At 46.8% G+C, this 23,996-nt stretch overlaps 1 protein-coding gene across 3 annotated transcripts in view; it reads right to left on the reverse strand.

Moving 5' to 3' along the window:
* Positions 1–232: 232 nt before the first annotated feature.
* LOC128689204 (uncharacterized) overlaps positions 233–23,996 on the reverse strand; it is a 520,741-nt gene continuing 496,977 nt past the window's right edge. For all 3 annotated transcript variants that reach the window (XM_070086181.1, XM_070086179.1, XM_070086180.1), the window contains 4 exons: positions 18,536–18,774; positions 5,004–5,207; positions 3,088–3,283; positions 233–1,863 (listed from right to left, as the gene is read on the reverse strand). In XM_070086181.1, coding sequence (XP_069942282.1) covers positions 1,722–1,863; positions 3,088–3,283; positions 5,004–5,207; positions 18,536–18,774 — 781 coding nt within the window. In that variant the 3' untranslated portion in view covers positions 233–1,721. The remainder of the gene's footprint in view (positions 1,864–3,087; positions 3,284–5,003; positions 5,208–18,535; positions 18,775–23,996) is intronic.

Here is a 23,996-nt window from a genome sequence, read left to right on the forward strand (position 1 = left end):
CTGTATATATTATTAAATTATATATATATGTATAAAAAATATCATGCATTACTTTCAGATGACTAAATAATGTATATTAGAGCTGATTTCCTCTATTCTGTTTATTACAATATACAGTAAACTACTTTATAAATATTTAAAAAATATACCAAAAATATTATTAATGGTGCAAAGGTGACATTAAACCAATATCAAAGATGGTTGACACAAACCCACTACCATTGTAGTACAATACAATACAATTTTTATTTCTTTGCAAGTTTACATTGAGATTCTGTAGTTACAATAATGAGTTGCAATTCAAAGAGAGCCACTATCAAGCCATGGCATTGGGGCATGTTATGGTACATTCCTCACTTAGCGATGAATTCATTTACCAACATGGTCTTAGGAACAGAACACTATCGTTAAGTGAGGAGAAACTGTATGTGATGCTGATGATGCTTTGTTTGTCAGGACACAAGACAAACATCTCCTAACACATCTTTGTCAGATGATGACCTATACCGGGTCAAGGATCTGCTGCTTTAATGCAACCAGGTTATGTGCCTAAATGAAAAAAAAAAAAGGATTAGTATCTAGTAGTGGCCTAAGTTAGTGTGAGATTTATGAGACTTGCATAAATAACTGATGACCTATGGCTATTCAGCTATAAGTAATTAAGCAGATTAAGTACAAAGGCATATTTGGCCTATTTCTGACCGTAGTGAAGGATAGTCACAGGTGCAGATATAACTTATTTTGCCCGAAATGCTCTGCATACTAAGGTGCTTTCTGCATGCACCTAAATATCACCCATCTCTGTATAAACATTGTATCATGGTGAAATAAAGAATCTAAAACTAAACAATGCTGCACTGAGAGGTTGTCAGAGATTCGTGAGTTGTTTTTCACTCTGGGGTGTGTTTTTCATGATTTCATGTTTTGAGCCTGCTAAGAAGTCTTCCAGAAGGCTATGAAGCTCTCCAGCATGCTAAGAAGTTTTTCAGCCTACTGCTGGAAAACTTCTCATCAAGCCTATAAATTAATAGTTTTACACAGTATATCATTGTGACAATAACAGCTTTCTCTACATTAAGTATCTTTCCTACATTAACCACGTTTGTTTAAGAAAAACAAACATTAACACTTGAAAAATAAAATTTTTCTGTGTACAATTATTTATATTTCTACTGAACTGAACTCTCTTTTCAATAACAATTAATAAACAATCATTCAAAATTTTTAAAGTGCATTTTATTATCAAATTGTTCATTGTCTTTTACAATCAGTTTGGGTAATTTAAGATAACTTTATCCTGTGTTCCCCAGCATTATTCTTGTACTCATTAAGATGATTCCTGACACCTTAATCTTTATTGAACATGGGAAGTAGGCAAAGGGGAAGATATTGCTACAAAGAAAACTGTTGTAGTGTGAAGAGGACACCAGGACCTCTAAATTCCCTTCACAGTCGTTGTGCAAGTGCCACCCCAACAGCTATTTACATAAAAAACACAGTGCCAAAGAAGCTTTATCTGTTTCTACATTTTGCTTTGGGTTGATAAAGCTCAACTGTGAGCAAACTGTTAACCCGTGAAACATTTCTGGCTTTCAGCTCTGTACTGATGATAAAAAAATAAACAACGGGGAGATCAGGACCCCTAAATTTTCCCTGAAATGCAGCCTTCCAGTTTGAAGTGACAGGAGTGCCAACATGGCTCTGTGCTCTGCCTCATGATCTCAGAATAAAGTAAAGCAGGAGTCTGTGAGTTCGCCAGGGGCCAGGATAGCCTGCAGGGCACTATATGTGGCAGCCAGCCCAGAGAGAGCACCCACCACCACCACTAGCCACAGCAGCAGCCGCTGTAGGATGCCAACACGCCTGTAATAGGTCAAGCAAAAGTCAAGCTGGTTAGTACTTTGGTTTTGTGGGAATATTTACTACTACTACAACTACTATCACAACATCTGCTACTAAACTACTTCGACTACTACTGCTACTAATATCCATAAATATAAGCAAATAATAATTATTGCCAATGTAGTCTTAAGTTTGCCCAAAATACTCTGCATAACCATGTGTTTTCTGCATGCACAATCAAATGTCATTCATCTCTGTACAAACATTGTATCATGTGGAAATAAATCTTTGAATACTATTAGGACTACTACAACTAACTATAACCTCTTCAAAGTATTCCTGATACTGAATAATAGTACTGTTCCTTTTACATCTCCTGACTACATTTCTCGGCCAGCAAAACACCACATCAACCTGTTGTTACTCCACACTTAACTTTCCTAACCTCTGAATCTTGACCTTTGCCTATTCCTACATTTGTGATAGTTGTGGAAATCCATCCATCCCCACCTGTCCCCTGCTGTTTGACCCATTAGTTTGGCACCTGCAATCAAACATGTAGGTGTGAGGAGGAGAGGGAGGGAGGGAGGGAGGGAGGGAGGGTGATTGAGAAGTGAAGGCAGGCTCCATACATAGTTTTAAGAGCAGATATGATAGGAGCCATGAAGCTTGGAGGAAGTGAATCTAGCAAGCAGCAAACTGAGTGATAGGACCAAGAGCACATGTGTGAGGATATGCATGCATGCAACACACACACACACACACACACAGGAACCATACATAGTTTTAAGGCGAGGTATGATAGAGCTCATGGGGCAGGGAGAGAGAGGACCTAGTAGCAATCAGCAAAGAGGCGGGGCCAGGAGCTGTGACTCGACCCCTGCAACCACAAATAGGTGAGTACAAATAGGTGAGTACACACACACACACACACACACACACACACACACACACACACACACACACACACACACACACACACACACACACACACACACACACACACACACACACACACACACACACACACACACACGCACACACGCACACACGCACACACACGCACGCACACACACGCACGCACGCGCATGCATGCACGCACGCATGCACACACACACACACACACACACACACACACACACACACACACACACACACACACACACACACACACACACACACACATACACACACACACATTGTGTGTGGCTCGATCCCTGTAACCACAATTAGGTGAATACACACCTTATACGCCACCTAGGATTTTCTTGAGAGTCGCAGAGTCTCATATAGAAGATGGGAGGTAGGACAAATGTGAGAATGGGAACAGTAACACTGCCAATGAGATTAAGCACTCGACCAAAATTTCTCACTGCCAGGCTGACCAAAACTCCACACATGACGATGGTCGTTCGGATGATGCACCTCTTCCACCCAAATTCTGTGTACAAAGATGGTAGTCAGAAATTAGAACATGTAATATAACCAGGACATATATTTAGTACACATATTATAATATGTAATTTAGTACATATACCTTATAATTAGAATACATAATAAATAGAACACATGTATTAGCTACAACACATAAAATTAAAAATATATTAAAACTTAGACATATAAATGTCAAGCATAATGGTTAGTGTATTAATTTTAAAGTCTAAAGATTACACGAGGGGTCATTAAGGCTCTATGTAACCTGTTTACAACCAGCTTAAGTTACATTAATCCTTAAAATAGGGATTAAAGTAAACTCTGAGAGTATATACATACACAGAGTGATGTATACTTCTCACTGTATATAACCTTGACAAGATTTTTAGTTTTCCAATTTTCCTACATTGAATTTATGGTCAAATACTGTTTTACATGTGACTAAAAACTTAAAGGTACAAATCTTTAGGTAATTTGTTATTATTATTTATATTCATTATTATTATTATTATTATTTTATTATTATTATTAAGATAAGAAATATGTTTTAGTTCAGATTTTTAACCACAGAGGGTTAGCCACCCAGGATAACCCAAGAGTCAGTGTGTCATGGAGGCCTATCTCTTAATTCCACTGGGGTCCTTAAATCTTCTTCCCCAGGATGTGACCCACACCAGTTGCCTAGCACCCAGGTACCTACTTGTAAGGAAACACATCCAATGTTTCCACCCTTGTTGGGGATTGAACCATGGAAACTCAGTGTGTGAAGTGAGAGCATTGCCTACCAGGCCATGGGCCTTACAAATGGTTCATTGTTATTATTATTATTATATTATGATTAGGTAGTTACCCTTGTGTTATATTTTTCCACAGAACACAGAATACATATCTAATATATATTTTTTTTTGTTTACAGAGGGGCCCCACTTATACAGCAGGTTAGGTTCCAGGCTACCGCTGTAAAGTGAAACAGCCATTTTTTCACTTTCAAATTCATATAAAAGTCTGATAACATGTTTACACTATCTTATATTAAGTGAGCAATATAGCTAGGCCTAAAAAATGTATGTATATATTTTTAAAAGCCAATATTAGCTGCTACTTTAGAGATTTTGATAGCCAATATTAGCTGCTACTTTAGAGATTTTGATACATATCAAAATCAAAGCTAAAACAGTGAATATACACTATGAGGTGTGTGCTGCCCCTCAGTGTATATACATTGAGGGTATGACTTGATCTATATTTTAATGGCTGAAGTAGTTTTGATATTAGAGTACTGAGGAATTGCATCTATAATGACCTATATGTAACAGGTTTTAAACCAAAGAGACTTACGGAAAATTCATGGTGTTTGTACTGCAGCAATAGAAGCATTTCTCTTCAAAATCTAAATCACCTGTAAAATCTAAAGTTCCCTTCAAACTTAAACCAAAGTTTGAGGAAAAAAAAATAATGACACTCAAAAAAAGTAGTTTTGTGTGTCATTATGGACCGATAATTAAATCTGAATTTTAAAAATTCTTAATATGAGGTAGATCTAAGTTCAACATAGAAAATAAAAAGAAAAGAAGTAAATAAGTATAATAAACAGTCTATACTACAACAATTTATCAGTAGGTTAAACAGAAATTTCAAGTGGGGGAAAAAAAAGGAGAATGTCAGTAGCCAGAAGAGAGAGAAAAGCCAAGTAGTCTTACAATCACCATGTGGGAGTGCCAACCTACCATGTGGGAGTGCCAGTGCCTCCTCCATGTTCTGTGATAGTGGGTTGACCACGATGGTGTAGGTGAAGACATTGTTGATGAGCATCAGCACCCTGACCACTGTCACTGCTGGACCGTGCACAGACAGAAGGATGTTCACATTGACAGCTTCGCCAAACTCCAGGTAGCCCAGTGTAGCCACAGGTACATACAACACCAGCAGTGCTGTAGGCAAAGGTTGAAAATCATATACAGGTAGACCCCACTTATACAGCAGGTTAGGTTCCAGGCGACTCCTGTAAAGCAAAAATTGCCGTAAAGTTAAACTTAGCCATTTTTCAGTATCAAATGCACATAAAAGTCTGATAACATGTTTACACTATCCTATATTAAGTGAGTAACAGAGCTAGGCCTTAAAAAATGCATATTCAGTACACACATTACTTGTGATGAATGGTTTGAAAAACCTACGAGTTGAAGATTGAGACACTTATGCAACATATGGGTAAGACACATATGCAACAGTTAGACAACTTTATTCCAAAACGTTTCGCCTACACAGTAGGCTTCTTCAGTCGAATACAGAAAATAGGCAGGAACAGTAGAGATGTGAAAACGATGTAATCAGTCCATCACCCTTGTAGTCGTAGAATTTGAGGTTGTCAGTCCCTCGGCCTGGAGAAGTTCAGTTCCATAGTCAGGAACTTCTCCAGGGCCGAGGACCTGACAACCTCAAATTCACTGATACAAGGTGATGGACTGATTACATCGTTTTCACATCTCTACTGTTCCTGCTTATTTTCTGTATTCGACTGAAGAAGCCTACTGTGTCAAGGCTAAACGCATTCGAATAAAGTTGTCTAACTGTTGCATATGTGTCTTACCTAACAACCTGTCGGTATTGTATACCATTTTGATGTGCAACATATGGGAATAAAGATTCCCATATGTTGCATAAGTGTCTCAATCTTCACACACATTACTTACCTGAAAATATTTTCATCCTTTGCTTATAGTGATTGGTGAATACAGTGGTACCCCGAGTTTCGTACATAATTTGTTCCAGAAGGCTGTTCGAGTGCTGTTACCAAACGAATTTGTTCCCATAAGGAATAATGTAAATAAAATTAGTCGTTTCAGACCCCCAAAAATAAACTTACAAAAGCACTTACAATAATACACTTACATAATTGTTTGAGTTGAGAGCAGTACGAAACTCAGGGTACCACTCTTATTTTTATTGTAGGAAGTCTGAATAAATAAAGAATGGTATTAACTGAAAACTGCTGCATTAGCGAAATACAGTAAAGTGAAATGCTGTAAAGTGGGGCCACCTGTATATTTTTTTTATTCGACAAAACTGATGATGACTGTATACGATAATTACACTGGTAGCACCCATAGTATGTGGCCACCCTATTCTAAATAATAGTTACACTATGGTAACACCCACAGTATGCAGCCACTATTCTAAATGACAATTGTATTTCAGGGACACCATCAGTGTTATATATATGCAAGCTATGCTTTTCAAATAGTTTTCACCATCAGATGTGACACAGTGTGTGTGAGGCGCCTTTCACCAAACACTTGAACACTTCCAGCAGGACTGGAGTTACTCATACATCTGCAGTGAAAATTTTCCTGCAGAATGCCACGTAAATTATAGTCACAGGGGAAACACTAAACTTATAGGAGTTTTTCAGTGCCTGGAGGCAACCAAATTTGATAGAAAGAATGGGAAGGATAGTTCCATTTCTTGAGATCAAGATCCCCTCACAAGCCTCAGCACAAGTCCCCCCCCCATATGGAGATGCAACCTGCAACAGTTGATTTACATGCAAGATTTGCTGCTAGGTGAAATGGGGTAGATGAATGTAAGGAGACTTGCTTGGGTACTGAGCCTGGGATCCTACACCTTTGAGTCAAATGATATGACCACTGAGCTAAGGTGTGAGTGGGGTGTGTAGTGAGACATTTGAGTCAAGTGTGTAGTGAGAGGTAAGTGAGATGTGCAGTGAGGGGTGTAAGTGGGGTGTGTAGTGAGAGGTGTGAGTGGGGTGTATAGTGAGAGGTGTGAATGGGGTGTGTAGTGAGAGGTGTGAGTGGGGTGTATAGTGAGAGGTGTGAGTGGGGTCTACCCATCTCCAGGTAGGTAGACCCCTCCAGGTAGACCCACTCCTCACCTCTCCACACCCCACTCACACCTCTGTGTAGGGTAGTGTAGTGTAGAGGTGTGAGTGGGGTGTGTAGTGAGAGGTGTGAGTGGGGTGTGTAGCGAGAGGTGTGAGTGGGGTGTGGGGATTCTTGAGACATCTTTGCCACACTCTCTGTGACTTAATATAAGATAAACACGTATGTGAGAGAGAGAGAGAGAGAGAGAGTAATAAATACAAGGAATTAAAGATAAAAGTGGTCTCTGTTTATAATTAGGTGACACCATTACAATCTGAACAGAGTTCTCCTATACTGACACCACAACATCTTGATGTGGACATCCCTAGCACACAACTGTACTTGTCTCAACACACTCATCTCACATTCTCGTCTCATCAATGTGCTAATCTCACACTAGTCTCATCAATACACTAATCCCACACTAGTCTCATCACTCTGCTAATCTCACACTTATGACAATGACTCATCAATACACTAATCTCACAGTGTAGTCTCATCAATACACTAATCTCACAGTGTAGTCTCATTAATACACTAATCTCATCACTACACTAATCTCACACCCTAGTCTCATCAATACACTAATCTTACACTCTAATCTCATCAATACAATAATCTCATGCTCTAGTCTCATCAGTTACTAATCTCACTTGTCTCATCAACAACGATCTCACATTCATCAACATATTTATCTCAGACTCATTACCACACTAATCTCAAATCTCTTGTCTCAGCAACACATTAATCTCAAAACTCTCTTCTAATAATACTACTGGTCTCAACACACACTATTCCTAATCTGCACTAATCTTATGGATTCTTCTCAGCAACACACTATCTCATCTCAGAACACTAGTCTCACACTACCTTATCAACATGAATCTCACACACACTCAACACTAATCTCACGAACACTGAAAACATAAACTCCGTACACACACCAGGAGGGCCAGGAGCTATGAATTGACCCCTGCAACCACAATTAGGTGAATACACGCTATCGTCCCACAGAATGAGTATTTATGGGTCGATTCCCGACCGGGTGGAAACATTCGGTACGCTTCCTTACATCTGCTGTCCCCATTTACCTAGCAAGTAAATAGGTACCTGGATGTTAGTCGACTGGTGTGGGTTGCATCCTGGGGAATAAGATTGAGGGCCCTCAATGGAAATAAGGCAGACAGTTCCTCGATGAAGCACTGACTATCTTGGGTTATCCTGGGTGGCTAACCCTCCCTACTCTGGGTTATCCTGGGTGGCTAACCCTCCCTACCCTGGGTTATCCTGGGTGGCTAACCCTCCCTACCCTGGGTTATCCTGGGTGGCTAACCCTCCCTACCCTGGGTTATCCTGGGTGGCTAACCCTCCCTACCCTGGGTTATCCTGGGTGGCTAACCTTCCCTACCCTGGGTTATCCTGGGTGGCTAACCTTCCCTACCCTGGGTTATCCTGGGTGGCTAACCTTCCCTACCCTGGGTTATCCTGGGTGGCTAACCTTCCCTACCCTGGGTTATCCTGGGTGGCTAACCCTTCCCTACCCTGGGTTATCCTGGGTGGCTAACCTTCCCTACCCTGGGTTATCCTGGGTGGCTAACCTTCCCTACCCTGGGTTATCCTGGGTGGCTAACCTTCCCTACCCTGGGTTATCCTGGGTGGCTAACCTTCCCTACCCTGGGTTATCTAACCCTCCCTACCCTGGGTTATCCTGGGTGGCTAACCTTCCCTACCCTGGGTTATCCTGGGTGGCTAACCCTCCCTACCCTGGGTTATCCTGGGTGGCTAACCTTCCCTACCCTGGGTTATCCTGGGTGGCTAACCCTCCCTACCCTGGGTTATCCTGGGTGGCTAACCCTCCCTACCCTGGGTTATCCTGGGTGGCTAACCCTCCCTACCCTGGGTTATCCTGGGTGGCTAACCCTCCCTACCCTGGGTTATCCTGGGTGGCTAACCCTCCCTACCCTGGGTTATCCTGGGTGGCTAACCTTCCCTACCCTGGGTTATCCTGGGTGGCTAACCCTCCCTACCCTGGTTATCCTGGTGGCTAACCTCCCTACCCTGGTTATCCTGGGTGGCTAACCTTCTCCCTACCCTGGGTTATCCTGGGTGGCTAACCTTCCCTACCCTGGGTTATCCTGGGTGGCTAACCTTCCCTACCCTGGGTTATCCTGGGTGGCTAACCTCCCTACCCTGGGTTATCCTGGGTGGCTAACCCTCCCTACCCTGGGTTATCCTGGGTGGCTAACCTTCCCTACCCTGGGTTATCCTGGGTGGCTAACCTTCCCTACCCTGGGTTATCCTGGGTGGCTAACCCTCCCTACCCTGGGTTATCCTGGGTGGCTAACCTTCCCTACCCTGGGTTATCCTGGGTGGCTAACCTTCCCTACCCTGGGTTATCCTGGGTGGCTAACCCTCCCTACCCTGGGTTATCCTGGGTGGCTAACCTCCCTACCCTGGGTTATCCTGGGTGGCTAACCTTCCCTACCCTGGGTTATCCTGGGTGGCTAACCCTCTCCCTACCCTGGGTTATCCTGGGTGGCTAACCTTCCCTACCCTGGGTTATCCTGGGTGGCTAACCTTCCCTACCCTGGGTTATCCTGGGTGGCTAACCTTCCCTACCCTGGGTTATCCTGGGTGGCTAACCTCCCTCCCTACCCTGGGTTATCCTGGGTGGCTAACCCTCCCTACCCTGGGTTATCCTGGGTGGCTAACCCTCCCTACCCTGGGTTATCCTGGGTGGCTAACCCTCCCTACCCTGGGTTATCCTGGGTGGCTAACCTTCCCTACCCTGGGTTATCCTGGGTGGCTAACCCTCCCTACCCTGGGTTATCCTGGGTGGCTAACCCTCCCTACCCTGGGTTATCCTGGGTGGCTACCCTCCCTACCCTGGGTTATCCTGGGTGGCTAACCCTCCCTACCCTGGGTTATCCTGGGTGGCTAACCCTCCCTACCCTGGGTTATCCTGGGTGGCTAACCCTCCCTACCCTGGGTTATCCTGGGTGGCTAACCCTCCCTACCCTGGGTTATCCTGGGTGGCTAACCCTCCCTACCCTGGGTTATCCTGGGTGGCTAACCCTCCCTACCCTGGGTTATCCTGGGTGGCTAACCCTCCCTACCCTGGGTTATCCTGGGTGGCTAACCCTCCCTACCCTGGGTTATCCTGGGTGGCTAACCCTCCCTACCCTGGGTTATCCTGGGTGGCTAACCCTCCCTACCCAGGGTTATCCTGAGTGGCTAACCCTTCCCTACCCTGGGTTTTCCTGGGTGGCTTACCCTCCCTACCCTGGGTTATCCTGGGTGGCTAACCCTCCCTACCCTGGGTTATCCTGGGTGGCTAACCCTCCCTACCCTGGGTTATCCTGGGTGGCTAACCCTCCCTACCCTGGGTTATCCTGGGTGGCTAACCCTCCCTACCCTGGGTTATCCTGGGTGGCTAACCCTCCCTACCCTGGGTTATCCTGGGTGGCTAACCTTCCCTACCCTGGGTTATCCTGGGTGGCTAACCCTCCCTACCCTGGGTTATCCTGGGTGGCTAACCCTCCCTACCCTGGGTTATCCTGGGTGGCTAACCTCCCTCCCTGGGTTATCCTGGGTGGCTGGGTTATCCTGGGTGGCTAACCTTCCCTACCCTGGGTTATCCTGGGTGGCTAACCCTCCCTACCCTGGGTTATCCTGGGTGGCTAACCCTCCCTACCCTGGGTTATCCTGGGTGGCTAACCTTCCCTACCCTGGGTTATCCTGGGTGGCTAACCTTCCCTACCCTGGGTTATCCTGGGTGGCTAACCCTCCCTACCCTGGGTTATCCTGGGTGGCTAACCCTCCCTACCCTGGGTTATCCTGGGTGGCTAACCTTCCCTACCCTGGGTTATCCTGGGTGGCTAACCTTCCCTCCCTACCCTGGGTTATCCTGGGTGGCTAACCTTCCCTACCCTGGGTTATCCTGGGTGGCTAACCCTATCCTGGGTGGCTAACCTTCTACCCTATCCTGGGTGGCTGGGTTATCCTGGGTGGCTAACCCTCCCTACCCTGGGTTATCCTGGGTGGCTAACCTTCCCTACCCTGGGTTATCCTGGGTGGCTAACCTTCCCTACCCTGGGTTATCCTGGGTGGCTAACCTTCCCTACCCTGGGTTATCCTGGGTGGCTAACCTTCCCTACCCTGGGTTATCCTGGGTGGCTAACCTTCCCTACCCTGGGTTATCCTGGGTGGCTAACCCTCCCTACCCTGGGTTATCCTGGGTGGCTAACCTTCCCTACCCTGGGTTATCCTGGGTGGCTAACCCTCCCTACCCTGGGTTATCCTGGGTGGCTAACCTTCCCTACCCTGGGTTATCCTGGGTGGCTAACCCTCCCTACCCTGGGTTATCCTGGGTGGCTAACCCTCCCTACCCTGGGTTATCCTGGGTGGCTAACCCTCCCTACCTTGGGTTATCCTGGGTGGCTAACCCTCCCTACCCTGGGTTATCCTGGGTGGCTAACCCTCCCTACCCTGGGTTATCCTGGGTGGCTAACCTTCCCTACCCTGGGTTATCCTGGGTGGCTAACCCTCCCTACCCTGGGTTATCCTGGGTGGCTAACCCTCCCTACCTTGGGTTATCCTGGGTGGCTAACCCTCCCTACCCTGGGTTATCCTGGGTGGCTAACACTCCCTACCCTGGGTTATCCTGGGTGGCTAACATTTCCTACCCTGGGTTATCCTGGGTGGCTAACCCTCCCTACCCTGGGTTATCCTGGGTGGCTAACCCTCCCTACCCTGGGTTATCCTGGGTGGCTAACCCTCCCTACCCTGGGTTATCCTGGGTGGCTAACCCTCCCTACCCTGGGTTATCCTGGGTGGCTAACCCTCCCTACCCTGGGTTATCCTGGGTGGCTAACCCTCCCTACCCTGGGTTATCCTGGGTGGCTAACCCTCCCTACCCTGGGTTATCCTGGGTGGCTAACCCTCCCTACCCTGGGTTATCCTGGGTGGCTAACCCTCCCTACCCTGGGTTATCCTGGGTGGCTAACCCTCCCTACCCTGGGTTATCCTGGGTGGCTAACCCTCCCTACCCTGGGTTATCCTGGGTGGCTAACCTTCCCTACCCTGGGTTATCCTGGGTGGCTAACCTTCCCTACCCTGGGTTATCCTGGGTGGCTAACCCTCCCTACCCTGGGTTATCCTGGGTGGCTAACCCTCCCTACCCTGGGTTATCCTGGGTGGCTAACCCTCCCTACCCTGGGTTATCCTGGGTGGCTAACCCTCCCTACCCTGGGTTATCCTGGGTGGCTAACCCTCCCTACCTTGGGTTATCCTGGGTGGCTAACCCTCCCAACCCTGGGTTATCCTGGGTGGCTAACCCTCCCTACCCTGGGTTATACTGGGTGGCTAACCCTTCCCTACCCTGGGTTATCCTGGGTGGCTAACCCTCCCTACCCTGGGTTATCCTGGGTGGCTAACCCTCCCTACCTTGGGTTATCCTGGGTGGCTAACCCTCCCAACCCTGGGTTATCCTGGGTGGCTAACCCTCCCTACCCTGGGTTATCCTGGGTGGCTAACCTTCCCTACCCTGGGTTATCCTGGGTGGCTAACCCTCCCTACCCTGGGTTATCCTGGGTGGCTAAACCTCCCTACCTTGGGTTATCCTGGGTGGCTAACCCTCCCTACCCTGGGTTATCCTGGGTGGCTAACCTTCCCTACCCTGGGTTATCCTGGGTGGCTAACCTTCCCTACCCTGGGTTATCCTGGGTGGCTAACCCTCCCTACCCTGGGTTATCCTGGGTGGCTAACCCTCCCTACCCTGGGTTATCCTGGGTGGCTAACCCTCCCTACCCTGGGTTATCCTGGGTGGCTAACCCTCCCTACCCTGGGTTATCCTGGGTGGCTAACCCTCCCTACCCTGGGTTATCCTGGGTGGCTAACCCTCCCTACCTTGGGTTATCCTGGGTGGCTAACCCTCCCAACCCTGGGTTATCCTGGGTGGCTAACCCTCCCTACCCTGGGTTATCCTGGGTGGCTAACCTTCCCTACCCTGGGTTATCCTGGGTGGCTAACCCTCCCTACCCTGGGTTATCCTGGGTGGCTAACCCTCCCTACCTTGGGTTATCCTGGGTGGCTAACCCTCCCTACCCTGGGTTATCCTGGGTGGCTAACCCTCCCTACCCTGGGTTATCCTGGGTGGCTAACCTTCCCTACCCTGGGTTATCCTGGGTGGCTAACCCTCCCTACCCTGGGTTATCCTGGGTGGCTAACCCTCCCTACCTTGGGTTATCCTGGGTGGCTAACCCTCCCTACCCTGGGTTATCCTGGGTGGCTAACCCTCCCTACCCTGGGTTATCCTGGGTGGCTAACCCTCCCTACCCTGGGTTATCCTGGGTGGCTAACCCTCCCTACCCTGGGTTATCCTGGGTGGCTAACCCTCCCTACCCTGGGTTATCCTGGGTGGCTAACCCTCCCTACCCTGGGTTATCCTGGGTGGCTAACCCTCCCTACCCTGGGTTATCCTGGGTGGCTAACCCTCCCTACCCTGGGTTATCCTGGGTGGCTAACCCTCCCTACCCTGGGTTATCCTGGGTGGCTAACCTTCCCTACCCTGGGTTATCCTGGGTGGCTAACCTTCCCTACCCTGGGTTATCCTGGGTGGCTAACCCTCCCTACCCTGGGTTATCCTGGGTGGCTAACCCTCCCTACCCTGGGTTATCCTGGGTGGCTAACCCTCCCTACCCTGGGTTATCCTGGGTGGCTAACCCTCCCTACCCTGGGTTATCCTGGGTGGCTAACCTTCCCTACCCTGGGTTATCCTGGGTGGCTAACCCTCCCTACCCTGGGTTATCCTGGGTGGCTAACCCTCCCTACCCTGGGTTATCCTGGGTGGCTAACCCTCCCTACCCTGGGTTATCCTGGGTGGCTAACCCTCCCTACCCTGGGTTATCCTGGGTGGCTAACCCTCCCTACCCTGGGTTATCCTGGGTGGCTAACCCTCCCTACCCTGGGTTATCCTGGGTGGCTAACCCTCCCTACCCTGGGTTATCCTGGGTGGCTAACCTTCCCTACCCTGGGTTATCCTGGGTGGCTAACCCTCCCTACCCTGGGTTATCCTGGGTGGCTAACCCTCCCTACCCTGGGTTATCCTGGGTGGCTAACCTTCCCTACCCTGGGTTATCCTGGGTGGCTAACCCTCCCTACCCTGGGTTATCCTGGGTGGCTAACCCTCCCTACCCTGGGTTATCCTGGGTGGCTAACCTTCCCTACCCTGGGTTATCCTGGGTGGCTAACCCTCCCTACCCTGGGTTATCCTGGGTGGCTAACCCTCCCTACCCTGGGTTATCCTGGGTGGCTAACCTTCCCTACCCTGGGTTATCCTGGGTGGCTAACCCTCCCTACCCTGGGTTATCCTGGGTGGCTAACCCTCCCTACCCTGGGTTATCCTGGGTGGCTAACCCTCCCTACCCTGGGTTATCCTGGGTGGCTAACCTTCCCTACCCTGGGTTATCCTGGGTGGCTAACCTTCCCTACCCTGGGTTATCCTGGGTGGCTAACCCTCCCTACCCTGGGTTATCCTGGGTGGCTAACCCTCCCTACCCTGGGTTATCCTGGGTGGCTAACCCTCCCTACCCTGGGTTATCCTGGGTGGCTAACCTTCCCTACCCTGGGTTATCCTGGGTGGCTAACCCTCCCTACCCTGGGTTATCCTGGGTGGCTAACCTTCCCTACCCTGGGTTATCCTGGGTGGCTAACCCTCCCTACCCTGGGTTATCCTGGGTGGCTAACCTTCCCTACCCTGGGTTATCCTGGGTGGCTAACCTTCCCTACCCTGGGTTATCCTGGGTGGCTAACCTTCCCTACCCTGGGTTATCCTGGGTGGCTAACCTTCCCTACCCTGGGTTATCCTGGGTGGCTAACCTTCCCTACCCTGGGTTATCCTGGGTGGCTAACCTTCCCTACCCTGGGTTATCCTGGGTGGCTAACCTTCCCTACCCTGGGTTATCCTGGGTGGCTAACCTTCCCTACCCTGGGTTATCCTGGGTGGCTAACCCTCCCTACCCTGGGTTATCCTGGGTGGCTAACCTTCCCTACCCTGGGTTATCCTGGGTGGCTAACCTTCCCTACCCTGGGTTATCCTGGGTGGCTAACCTTCCCTACCCTGGGTTATCCTGGGTGGCTAACCTTCCCTACCCTGGGTTATCCTGGGTGGCTAACCTTCCCTACCCTGGGTTATCCTGGGTGGCTAACCTTCCCTACCCTGGGTTATCCTGGGTGGCTAACCTTCCCTACCCTGGGTTATCCTGGGTGGCTAACCTTCCCTACCCTGGGTTATCCTGGGTGGCTAACCCTCCCTACCCTGGGTTATCCTGGGTGGCTAACCTTCTTGGTTAAGAATCCAAATGAAATCTTATCACTAACTCAACACACTAATCTCACTCACACTCAACACACTAATCTCACTCACACTCAACACACTAATCTCACTCACACTCAACACACTAATCTCACTCACACTCAACACACTAATCTCACTCACACTCAACACACTAATCTCACTCACACTCAACATGCTAATCTCACTCACACTCAACACGCTAATATCACACTCAACATGCTAATCTCACTCACACTCAACACGCTAATATCACACTCAACGTGCTAATCTCACTCACACTCAACATGCTAATCTCACTCACACTCAACACGCTAATCTCACACTCAAAATACTAATCTCACTCACACTCAACACGCTAATCTCGCTCACACTCAACACGCTAATATCACACTCAACATGCTAATCTCACTCACACAACACGCTAATCTCACTCACACTCAACGTGCTAATCTCACTCACACTCAACATGCTACTCTCACTCACACTCAACATGCTAATCTCACTCACACTCAACATGCTAATCTCACACTCAACATACTAATCTCACACTCAACACGCTAATCTCACACTCAACATGCTAATCTCACTCACACAACATGCTAATCTCACTCACACTCAACATGCTAATCTCACTCATACTCAACATGCTAATCTCACATTCAACATGCTAATCTCACTCACACTCAACACGCTAATCTCACACTCAACACGCTAATCTCACTCACACTTAACACACTAATCTCACTCACACAACACGCTAATCTCACTCACACTCAACATGCTAATCACTCACACTCAACACGTTAATCTCACACTCAACACACTAATCTTACACTCAACACACTAATCTTACACTCAACACGCTAATCTCACTCACCCTCAACATGCTAATCTCACTCACCCTCAACATGCTAATCTCACTCACACTCAACATGCTAATCTCACCCTCAACATGCTAATTTCACTCACACTCAACATGCTAATCTCGCTCACACTCAACACACTAATCTCACTCACACTCAACACACTAATCTCACTCACACTCAACACGCTAATCTCACTCACACTCAACATGCTAATCTCACACTCAACATGCTAATCTCACTCACACTCAACATGCTAATCTCACTCACACTCAACATGCTAATCTCACTCACACTCAACATGCTAATCTCACTCACACTCAACATGCTAATCTCACTCACACTCAACACACTAATCTCACTCACACTCAACACACTAATCTCACTCACACTCAACATGCTAATCTCACTCACAGCAACACACTAATCTCACACTCAACATGCTAATCTCACTCACACTCAATATGCTAATCTCACACTCAACACGCTAATCTCACTCACACTCGCTAATCTTACACTCAACACACTAATCTCTCTCACACTCAACACACTAATCTCACACTCAACACACTAATCTCACTCACACTAAACACATTAATCTCACTCACACTCAACATGCTAATCTCACTCGCACTCAACACGCTAATCTCACCCGCAACGCACTAACCTCACTCACACTCAACATGCTGATCTCACTCACACAACACACTAATTTCACTCACACTCAACATGATAATCTTACTCATGCTCAACACACTAATCTCACTCACACTCATCACACTAATCTCACACAACACAGTAATCTCACTCACAGTCAACACACTAATCTCACACCCAACACAGTAATCTCACTCACAGCCAACACACTAATCTCACACCCAACACAGTAACCTCATTCACACTCAACACACTAATCTCACTCACACTCAACACACTAATCTCACTCACACTCAACACACTAATCCCACTCACACTCAACACAGTAATCTCACTCACAGTCAACACACTAATCTCACACCCAACATGCTAATCTCACTTACACTCAACACACTAATCTCACTCACACTCAACACACTAATCTCACACACACACACTCATCAACACACTCACAATCCGTCTATTCTGGAAACTCTCATACCGTAAATTAACTGTCAATCCTCCTGAAATTGCAATTTGCAATATACTCAGAAGTAGCCATAGCCAGTGTTTATATAAATATTATTTTTTTTACATAGAAAACAATAACCCAGTGTAACTCATAAATACATGCAAAACTACCACAGGGGAAGTTGAACGATAGCTCTAGGCCTTTCGCACTGCAATCAACACATCATCAGGAGCTTGCAATGTCACAGAAATCAGTAGGAAGTCCAGGTAGAATTGCTCAGGGGAACATTTTAGCTAGAACATTTCCCTAAACAAATCTGAACATAAGAACATAAGAAAGAAGGAACACTGCAACAGGCCTACTGACCCATGCAGAGCAGGTCCATGTATCTCCCCCGGATTAGACCAATGACCCCCCCCCCGGATTAGCCCAATGACCCACCCAGTCTGCTCACCTCCACTCAAGGATGGAGTACTGCACCAGACCCAACAGCACAAGCTAGTCAGGTCCTGGACTTCCTACTCATTTCTGCAACATTGCAAGCTCCTGATGATACACTGATTGCTACACAAAAGGCCTAGAGCTATTATTCAATTTCCCCTGTAGCTGTTTTGGATCTTGTATCATTTGTTTGCGATTATTACATACAGTTAGTTTAATATTTTTCTTATGCACCCCATACCCGTCCTGTGGATGGTAGTCAGTGAAGATTATAGAGGTACATAATGGGTCCAGGGACTGTACCTCGAAATTACAGAGGTATATAATGGGTCCAGGGACTGTACCTCAACATTACAGAGGTACATAATGGGTCCAGGGACTGTACCTCAACATTACAGAGGTACATAATGGAGTGAAGTGAACTGATAACTAATATGAATGTTCTGAAGAATTAATTACTTTTTTTTGGGGGGGGGGGCATTTAATGAGTATTTTGCACATGATGAATCTTGAGAATTAAATTATGAATTTTGTATTTTGTACAGGTTAAATCTCATGAATTTAACTGGGAGTTGTGTATGTAATATAGGATGATGTATGCCCCACTTACTGGCGAATGCTATGACAACAGCCAGTGGAAACTTGGATCGGTCAGACATGTCATTCTGGATGGTGGGGAAGGTGACTGCCCCACCATAAGAGAACATGATGGTGCCAAAACCCAGGAAGAAGGAGGAGAAGGTAGGTGGTGGGTACTCTGGTTGGATGGTGGTAGGTTCCACCAGCACCTTCACCACCACCACCACCACAGCTGCAAGCGTCGCCACCAGCGCCAACACTGACACATGCCTGCAGAATAACAATATAATAATATTAGTAATAATAAATATAATTCCACGGGGAAGTGGAAAAGAATCCTTCCTCTGTAAGCCATGTGTAGTCAGCAGTAAGTTTATTCAGGCACAGGTGCATATAAATACATTATTATACATAGTGTAAATTACCTAGAATAACCCCCCCCCCAAAAAAAAAAAGAATATGGGTTAGAAACCTAAAGTTGATTTAAAGAATATGGATTACTAACCTAAAGTTAATTTATAGAATAAGGACTAAAAGCCTAAAAGTAATTTAACAATACTAAGCCTATGTAAGCTGAATTAGATAAAAAAAAGCTTATAATGGCAAACAAAAAAACTGTCATTATAAGTGAAAAAAGAATATAACAAGGACAGTGAAACAAGAACACGACAAAGAGTTAAGTTAGGTAAGGTTTGTCAGGAAACACGGGTCTTAGATGATGACCCGCCGTTGGTGCTTTTGGTCATCTGACCGAGGCCTTCCGCTGGCTGACATACAGGAACCAGATCACACGAACATTGAAACAAAAGAAACAAGAGCACGGAGTGAAACAATGAAAATAAGAACACAACAAGGACAGTTAAACAGGGGAAACAAGAACAGTAAATGGAGTAAGAACACAAAAACGGCAGTTAAAAAAGGAAAACAAGAACACAGAGTGAAACAAAGGAAATAAGACAACAAGGACAGTTAAACAGGGAAACAAGAACAATAAAGGAAGGGAATAAGAAGACAAGAAGTAGAGTGCAACAAGAACAACAATGACACAGGAGCAGTAACATAAAAGGGACACACTCAGGGTCCTCCAATGTTGGCAGATGATTTCACAAGTCTACAATCTACCCTTTCGATTTTCCGATACCGGGGGGGAAGGGTTAGTGGTGTTAGTAGTGGTGGTAGAGGCAGTAGTATTAGTGGCAGAGGCAGCAGTAGTGGTAGTAGAGGCAGTAGTATTAGTGGCAGAGGCAGCAGTAGTGGTGGTAGAGGCAGTAGTATTAGTGGCAGAGGTAGCAGTAGTGGTGGTAGAGGCAGTAGTATTAGTGGCAGAGGCAGCAGTAGTGGTAGTAGAGGCAGTAGTATTAGTGGCAGAGGCAGCAGTAGTGGTGGTAGAGGCAGTAGTATTAGTGGCAGAGGTAGCAGTAGTGGTGGTAGAGGCAGTAGTATTAGTGGCAGAGGCAGCAGTAGTGGTAGTAGAGGCAGTAGTATTAGTGGCAGAGGCAGCAGTAGTGGTGGTAGAGGCAGTAGTATTAGTGGCAGAGGTAGCAGTAGTGGTGGTAGAGGCAGTAGTATTAGTGGCAGAGGCAGCAGTAGTGGTAGTAGAGGCAGTAGTATTAGTGGCAGAGGCAGCAGTAGTGGTGGTAGAGGCAGTAGTATTAGTGGCAGAGGTAGCAGTAGTGGTGGTAGAGGCAATAGTATTAGTGGCAGAGGTAGCAGTAGTGGTGGTAGAGGCAGTAGTGTTAGTGGTAGAGGCAGCAGTATTGGTGGTAGAGGCAGTAGTTTTAGTGGCAGAGGCAGCAGTATTGGTGGTAGAGGCAGTAGTTTGTGGCAGAGGCAGCAGTAGTGGTGGTAGAGGCAGTAGTTTTAGTGGCAGAGGCAGCAGTATTGGTGGTAGAGGCAGTAGTTTTAGTGGCAGAGGCGGCAGTAGTGGTGGTAGAGGCAGTAGTTTTAATGGCAGAGGCAGAAGTATTGGTGGTAGAGGCAGTAGTTTTAGTGGCAGAGGCAGCAGTAGTGGTGGTAGAGGCAGTAGTATTAGTGGCAGAGGCAGCAGTATTGGTGGTAGAGGCAGTAGTTTTAGTGGCAGAGGCAGCAGTAGTGGTGGTAGAGGCAGTAGTTTTAGTGGCAGAGGCAGCAGTATTGGTGGTAGAGGCAGTAGTTTTAGTGGCAGAGGCAGCAGTAGTGGTGGTAGAGGCAGTAGTATTAGTGGCAGAGGCAGCAGTAGTGGTGGTAGAGGCAGTAGTTTTAGTGGCAGAGGCAGCAGTAGTGGTGGTAGAGGAGTAGTGTTAGTGGCAGAGGCAGCAGTAGTGGTGGTAGAGGCAATAGTATTAGTGGCAGAGGTAGCGGTAGTGGTGGTAGAGGCAGTAGTATTAGTGGCAGAGGCAGCAGTAGTGGTGGTAGAGGCAGTAGTTTTAGTGGCAGAGGCAGCAGTAGTGGTGGTAGAGGCAGTAGTTTTAGTGGCAGAAGCAGCAGTATTCGTGGTAGAGGCAGTAGTTTTAGTGGCAGAGGCAGCAGTAGTGGTGGTAGAGGCAGTAGTATTAGTGGCAGAGGTAGCAGTAGTGGTGGTAGAGGCAGTAGTATTAGTGGCAGAGGCAGCAGTAGTGGTGGTAGAGGCAGTAGTATTCGTGGTCGAGGCAGTAGTATTGGTAGCAGAGGCAGCAGTACTGGTGGTAGAGGCAGTAGTATTAGTGGCAAAGGCAGCAGTAGTGGTGGTAGAGGCAGTAGTATTCGTGGCAGAGGCAGCAGTAGTGGTGGTAGAGGCAGTAGTTTTAGTGGCAGAGGCAGCAGTATTGATGGTAGAGGCAGTAGTATTAGTGGCAGAGGCAGCAGTATTGGTGGTCGAGGCAGTAGTATTAGTGGCAGAGGCAGCAGTATTGATGGTAGAGGCAGTAGTATTAGTGGCAGAGGCAGCAGTATTGGTGGTAGAGGCAGTAGTATTAGTGGCAGAGGCAGCAGTATTGATGGTAGAGGCAGTAGTATTAGTGGCAGAGGTAGCAGTATTGATGGTAGAGACAGTAGTATTAGTGGCAGAGGTAGCAGTAGTGATGGTAGAGGCAGTAGTATTAGTGGCAGAGGCATCAGTATTGATGGTAGAGGCAGTAGTATTAGTGGCAGAGGCAGCAGTAGTGGTGGTAGAGACAGTAGTATTAGTGGCAGAGGCAGCAGTAGTGGTGGTAGAGGCAGTAGTATTAGTGGCAGAGGCAGCAGTAGTGGTGGTAGAGGCAGTAGTATTAGTGGCAGAGGCAGCAGTAGTGGTGGTAGAGGCAGTAGTATTAGTGGCAGAGGCAGCAGTATTGATGGTAGAGGCAGTAGTATCAGTGGCAGAGGCAGCAGTATTGATGGTAGAGGCAGTAGTATCAGTGGCAGAGGCAGCAGTATTGGTGGTAGAGGCAGTAGTATCAGTGGCAGAGGCAGCAGTATTGATGGTAGAGGCAGTAGTATCAGTGGCAGAGGCAGCAGTATTGATGGTAGAGACAGTAGTATCAGTGGCAGAGGCAGCAGTATTGATGGTAGAGGCAGTAGTATCAGTGGCAGAGGCAGCAGTATTGGTGGTAGAGGCAGTAGTATTAGTGGCAGAGGCAGCAGTATTGATGGTAGAGGCAGTAGTATTAGTGGCAGAGGCAGCAGTAGTGGTGGTAGAGGCAGTAGTATTAGTGGCAGAGGCAGCAGTAGTGGTGGTAGAGGCAGTAGTATTAGTGGCAGAGGCAGCAGTATTGGTGGTAGAGGCAGTAGTATTAGTGGCAGAGGCAGCAGTAGTGGTGGTAGAGGCAGTAGTATTAGTGGCAGAGGCAGCAGTAGTGGTGGTAGAGGCAGTAGTATTAGTGGGAGAGGCAGCAGTAGTGGTGGTAGAGGCAGTAGTATTAGTGGCAGAGGCAGCAGTATTGGTAGTACTGGTGGCAGAGGCAGCAGTAGTGGTGGTAGTGGCAGTAGTAGTAGTGGTCGTAGAGGTAGTAGTAGTTAGTGTAGTAGTAGAGGCAGTAGTAGCTAATGTTTACTCGCGTTTTTCAAAAAACACGTGAGTAAACACCAGCGTCATCCTTCGCCCAGGAAGAACAAAAAATCAATGAAATAGAAGGAATATAAATCGATAAATTTCGCAAAATCTTTGAAAGTGTCAACTAAAGAAAATATTGATGGTAGTTCACATGATGGAGGGGACAGATTTTTAAACTTTTAAATTTATTTTCTGACCAACAGAACACGAACAGGACGATAAAGTTTTTTAATTTCCCAGTATTAAATACGTCTACGTTTAGGTGATAGTGTTTTGTTCGTTAGGAAACTGTCTCCTGGTTAATTTAATATCCTTATTATGCACCCCATACCCATTGTGTGGGTGGCAGTCAAAGGATTACAAAGGTACATAATGGGTCCAGGGACTGGGCCCCAAAGTTTTGATAGCTGAGCAAGTTACAGTGATAACGAACTAGTTACATGTTTATATCTGATGATAAGTAACATATGTGCAAGTTAGGTACCTTCATTCCGTCCCTCAACCTCAAGCTGAGGGACTGACCACCTCAAAACTACGTCTTTAATGGTGATGGACTGATTATGTCGTCTTCACATCTCTACTGCTTCTGCTGCCTCCTCTGTACTCGACTGAAGAAGCTTACTGCGTAGGCGAAACATTTCGGAATAAAGATACCTAACAATTGCACATATGTCTAATTATCAACTTAACGGTATTGTATACCATTATCATATTCATTAATGTTTATATCTGGTCACAATCGTAATGAGTTATTTATAATAGCTCGGTGACTAATTTATTTTGCACCATTCCCATTATCTCTAATATAAACTACTTAGTATTATTACCAGAATTATTAAAATTATTAATGTTTTCAGAGTTTACATTACCGTAAACCACACGTAGACTTATTCTGAGAATTTCTTGTGTCTGGCCAACACTCCTTCCATCACAACTTCCCATGCAAGTTCTTCGTAAACTTGGTAAGTTCCTATACTTCGTAAGTACCTTTCTAAAAGTTGGTATTGCGGGTGTCTTAAAACCTGTCTGTATTTCAAGTGTTTGAACACCTAAAATACAGATGGGTTTAGGTACGTAATGGACATCTCTCATGATTGTACTCTATCAAGTCTACCGTAGCCACCGTAGTCTTGAAGACTCCAGTGCTCTTCACACCAACTCCAAGGCTGAGGGACTGACTACCTCACCTTTAGATTATGCCCTAGAATTTGTATTGATAAGCCACTGGATGGCGAAACGTCTACAATAGATACCCAAATGTTGCACATGTGTCTTAATTTGCATCTTGTCGGTACTGTATACCATTCTTGTACAACAGGTATAAAGGGTGGGAGAGGTCACCCTCGTGTGCAGCTAAGACAAGGGAAGCGGGGGCTCAGGTGGGCGAATTTAGGGATCTCAGGGTCAATTTCAGGATTTCGTGGTCAATTTAACACCTCAGAGCCACTTTCCAGACCTCAGAGCCACTTTCCAGACCTCAGAGCCACTTTCCAGACCTCAGAGC

Source organism: Cherax quadricarinatus, chromosome 18 (genome assembly GCF_038502225.1).
Source record: "Cherax quadricarinatus isolate ZL_2023a chromosome 18, ASM3850222v1, whole genome shotgun sequence".
Classification (NCBI taxonomy): Eukaryota; Metazoa; Arthropoda; class Malacostraca; order Decapoda; family Parastacidae; genus Cherax; species Cherax quadricarinatus.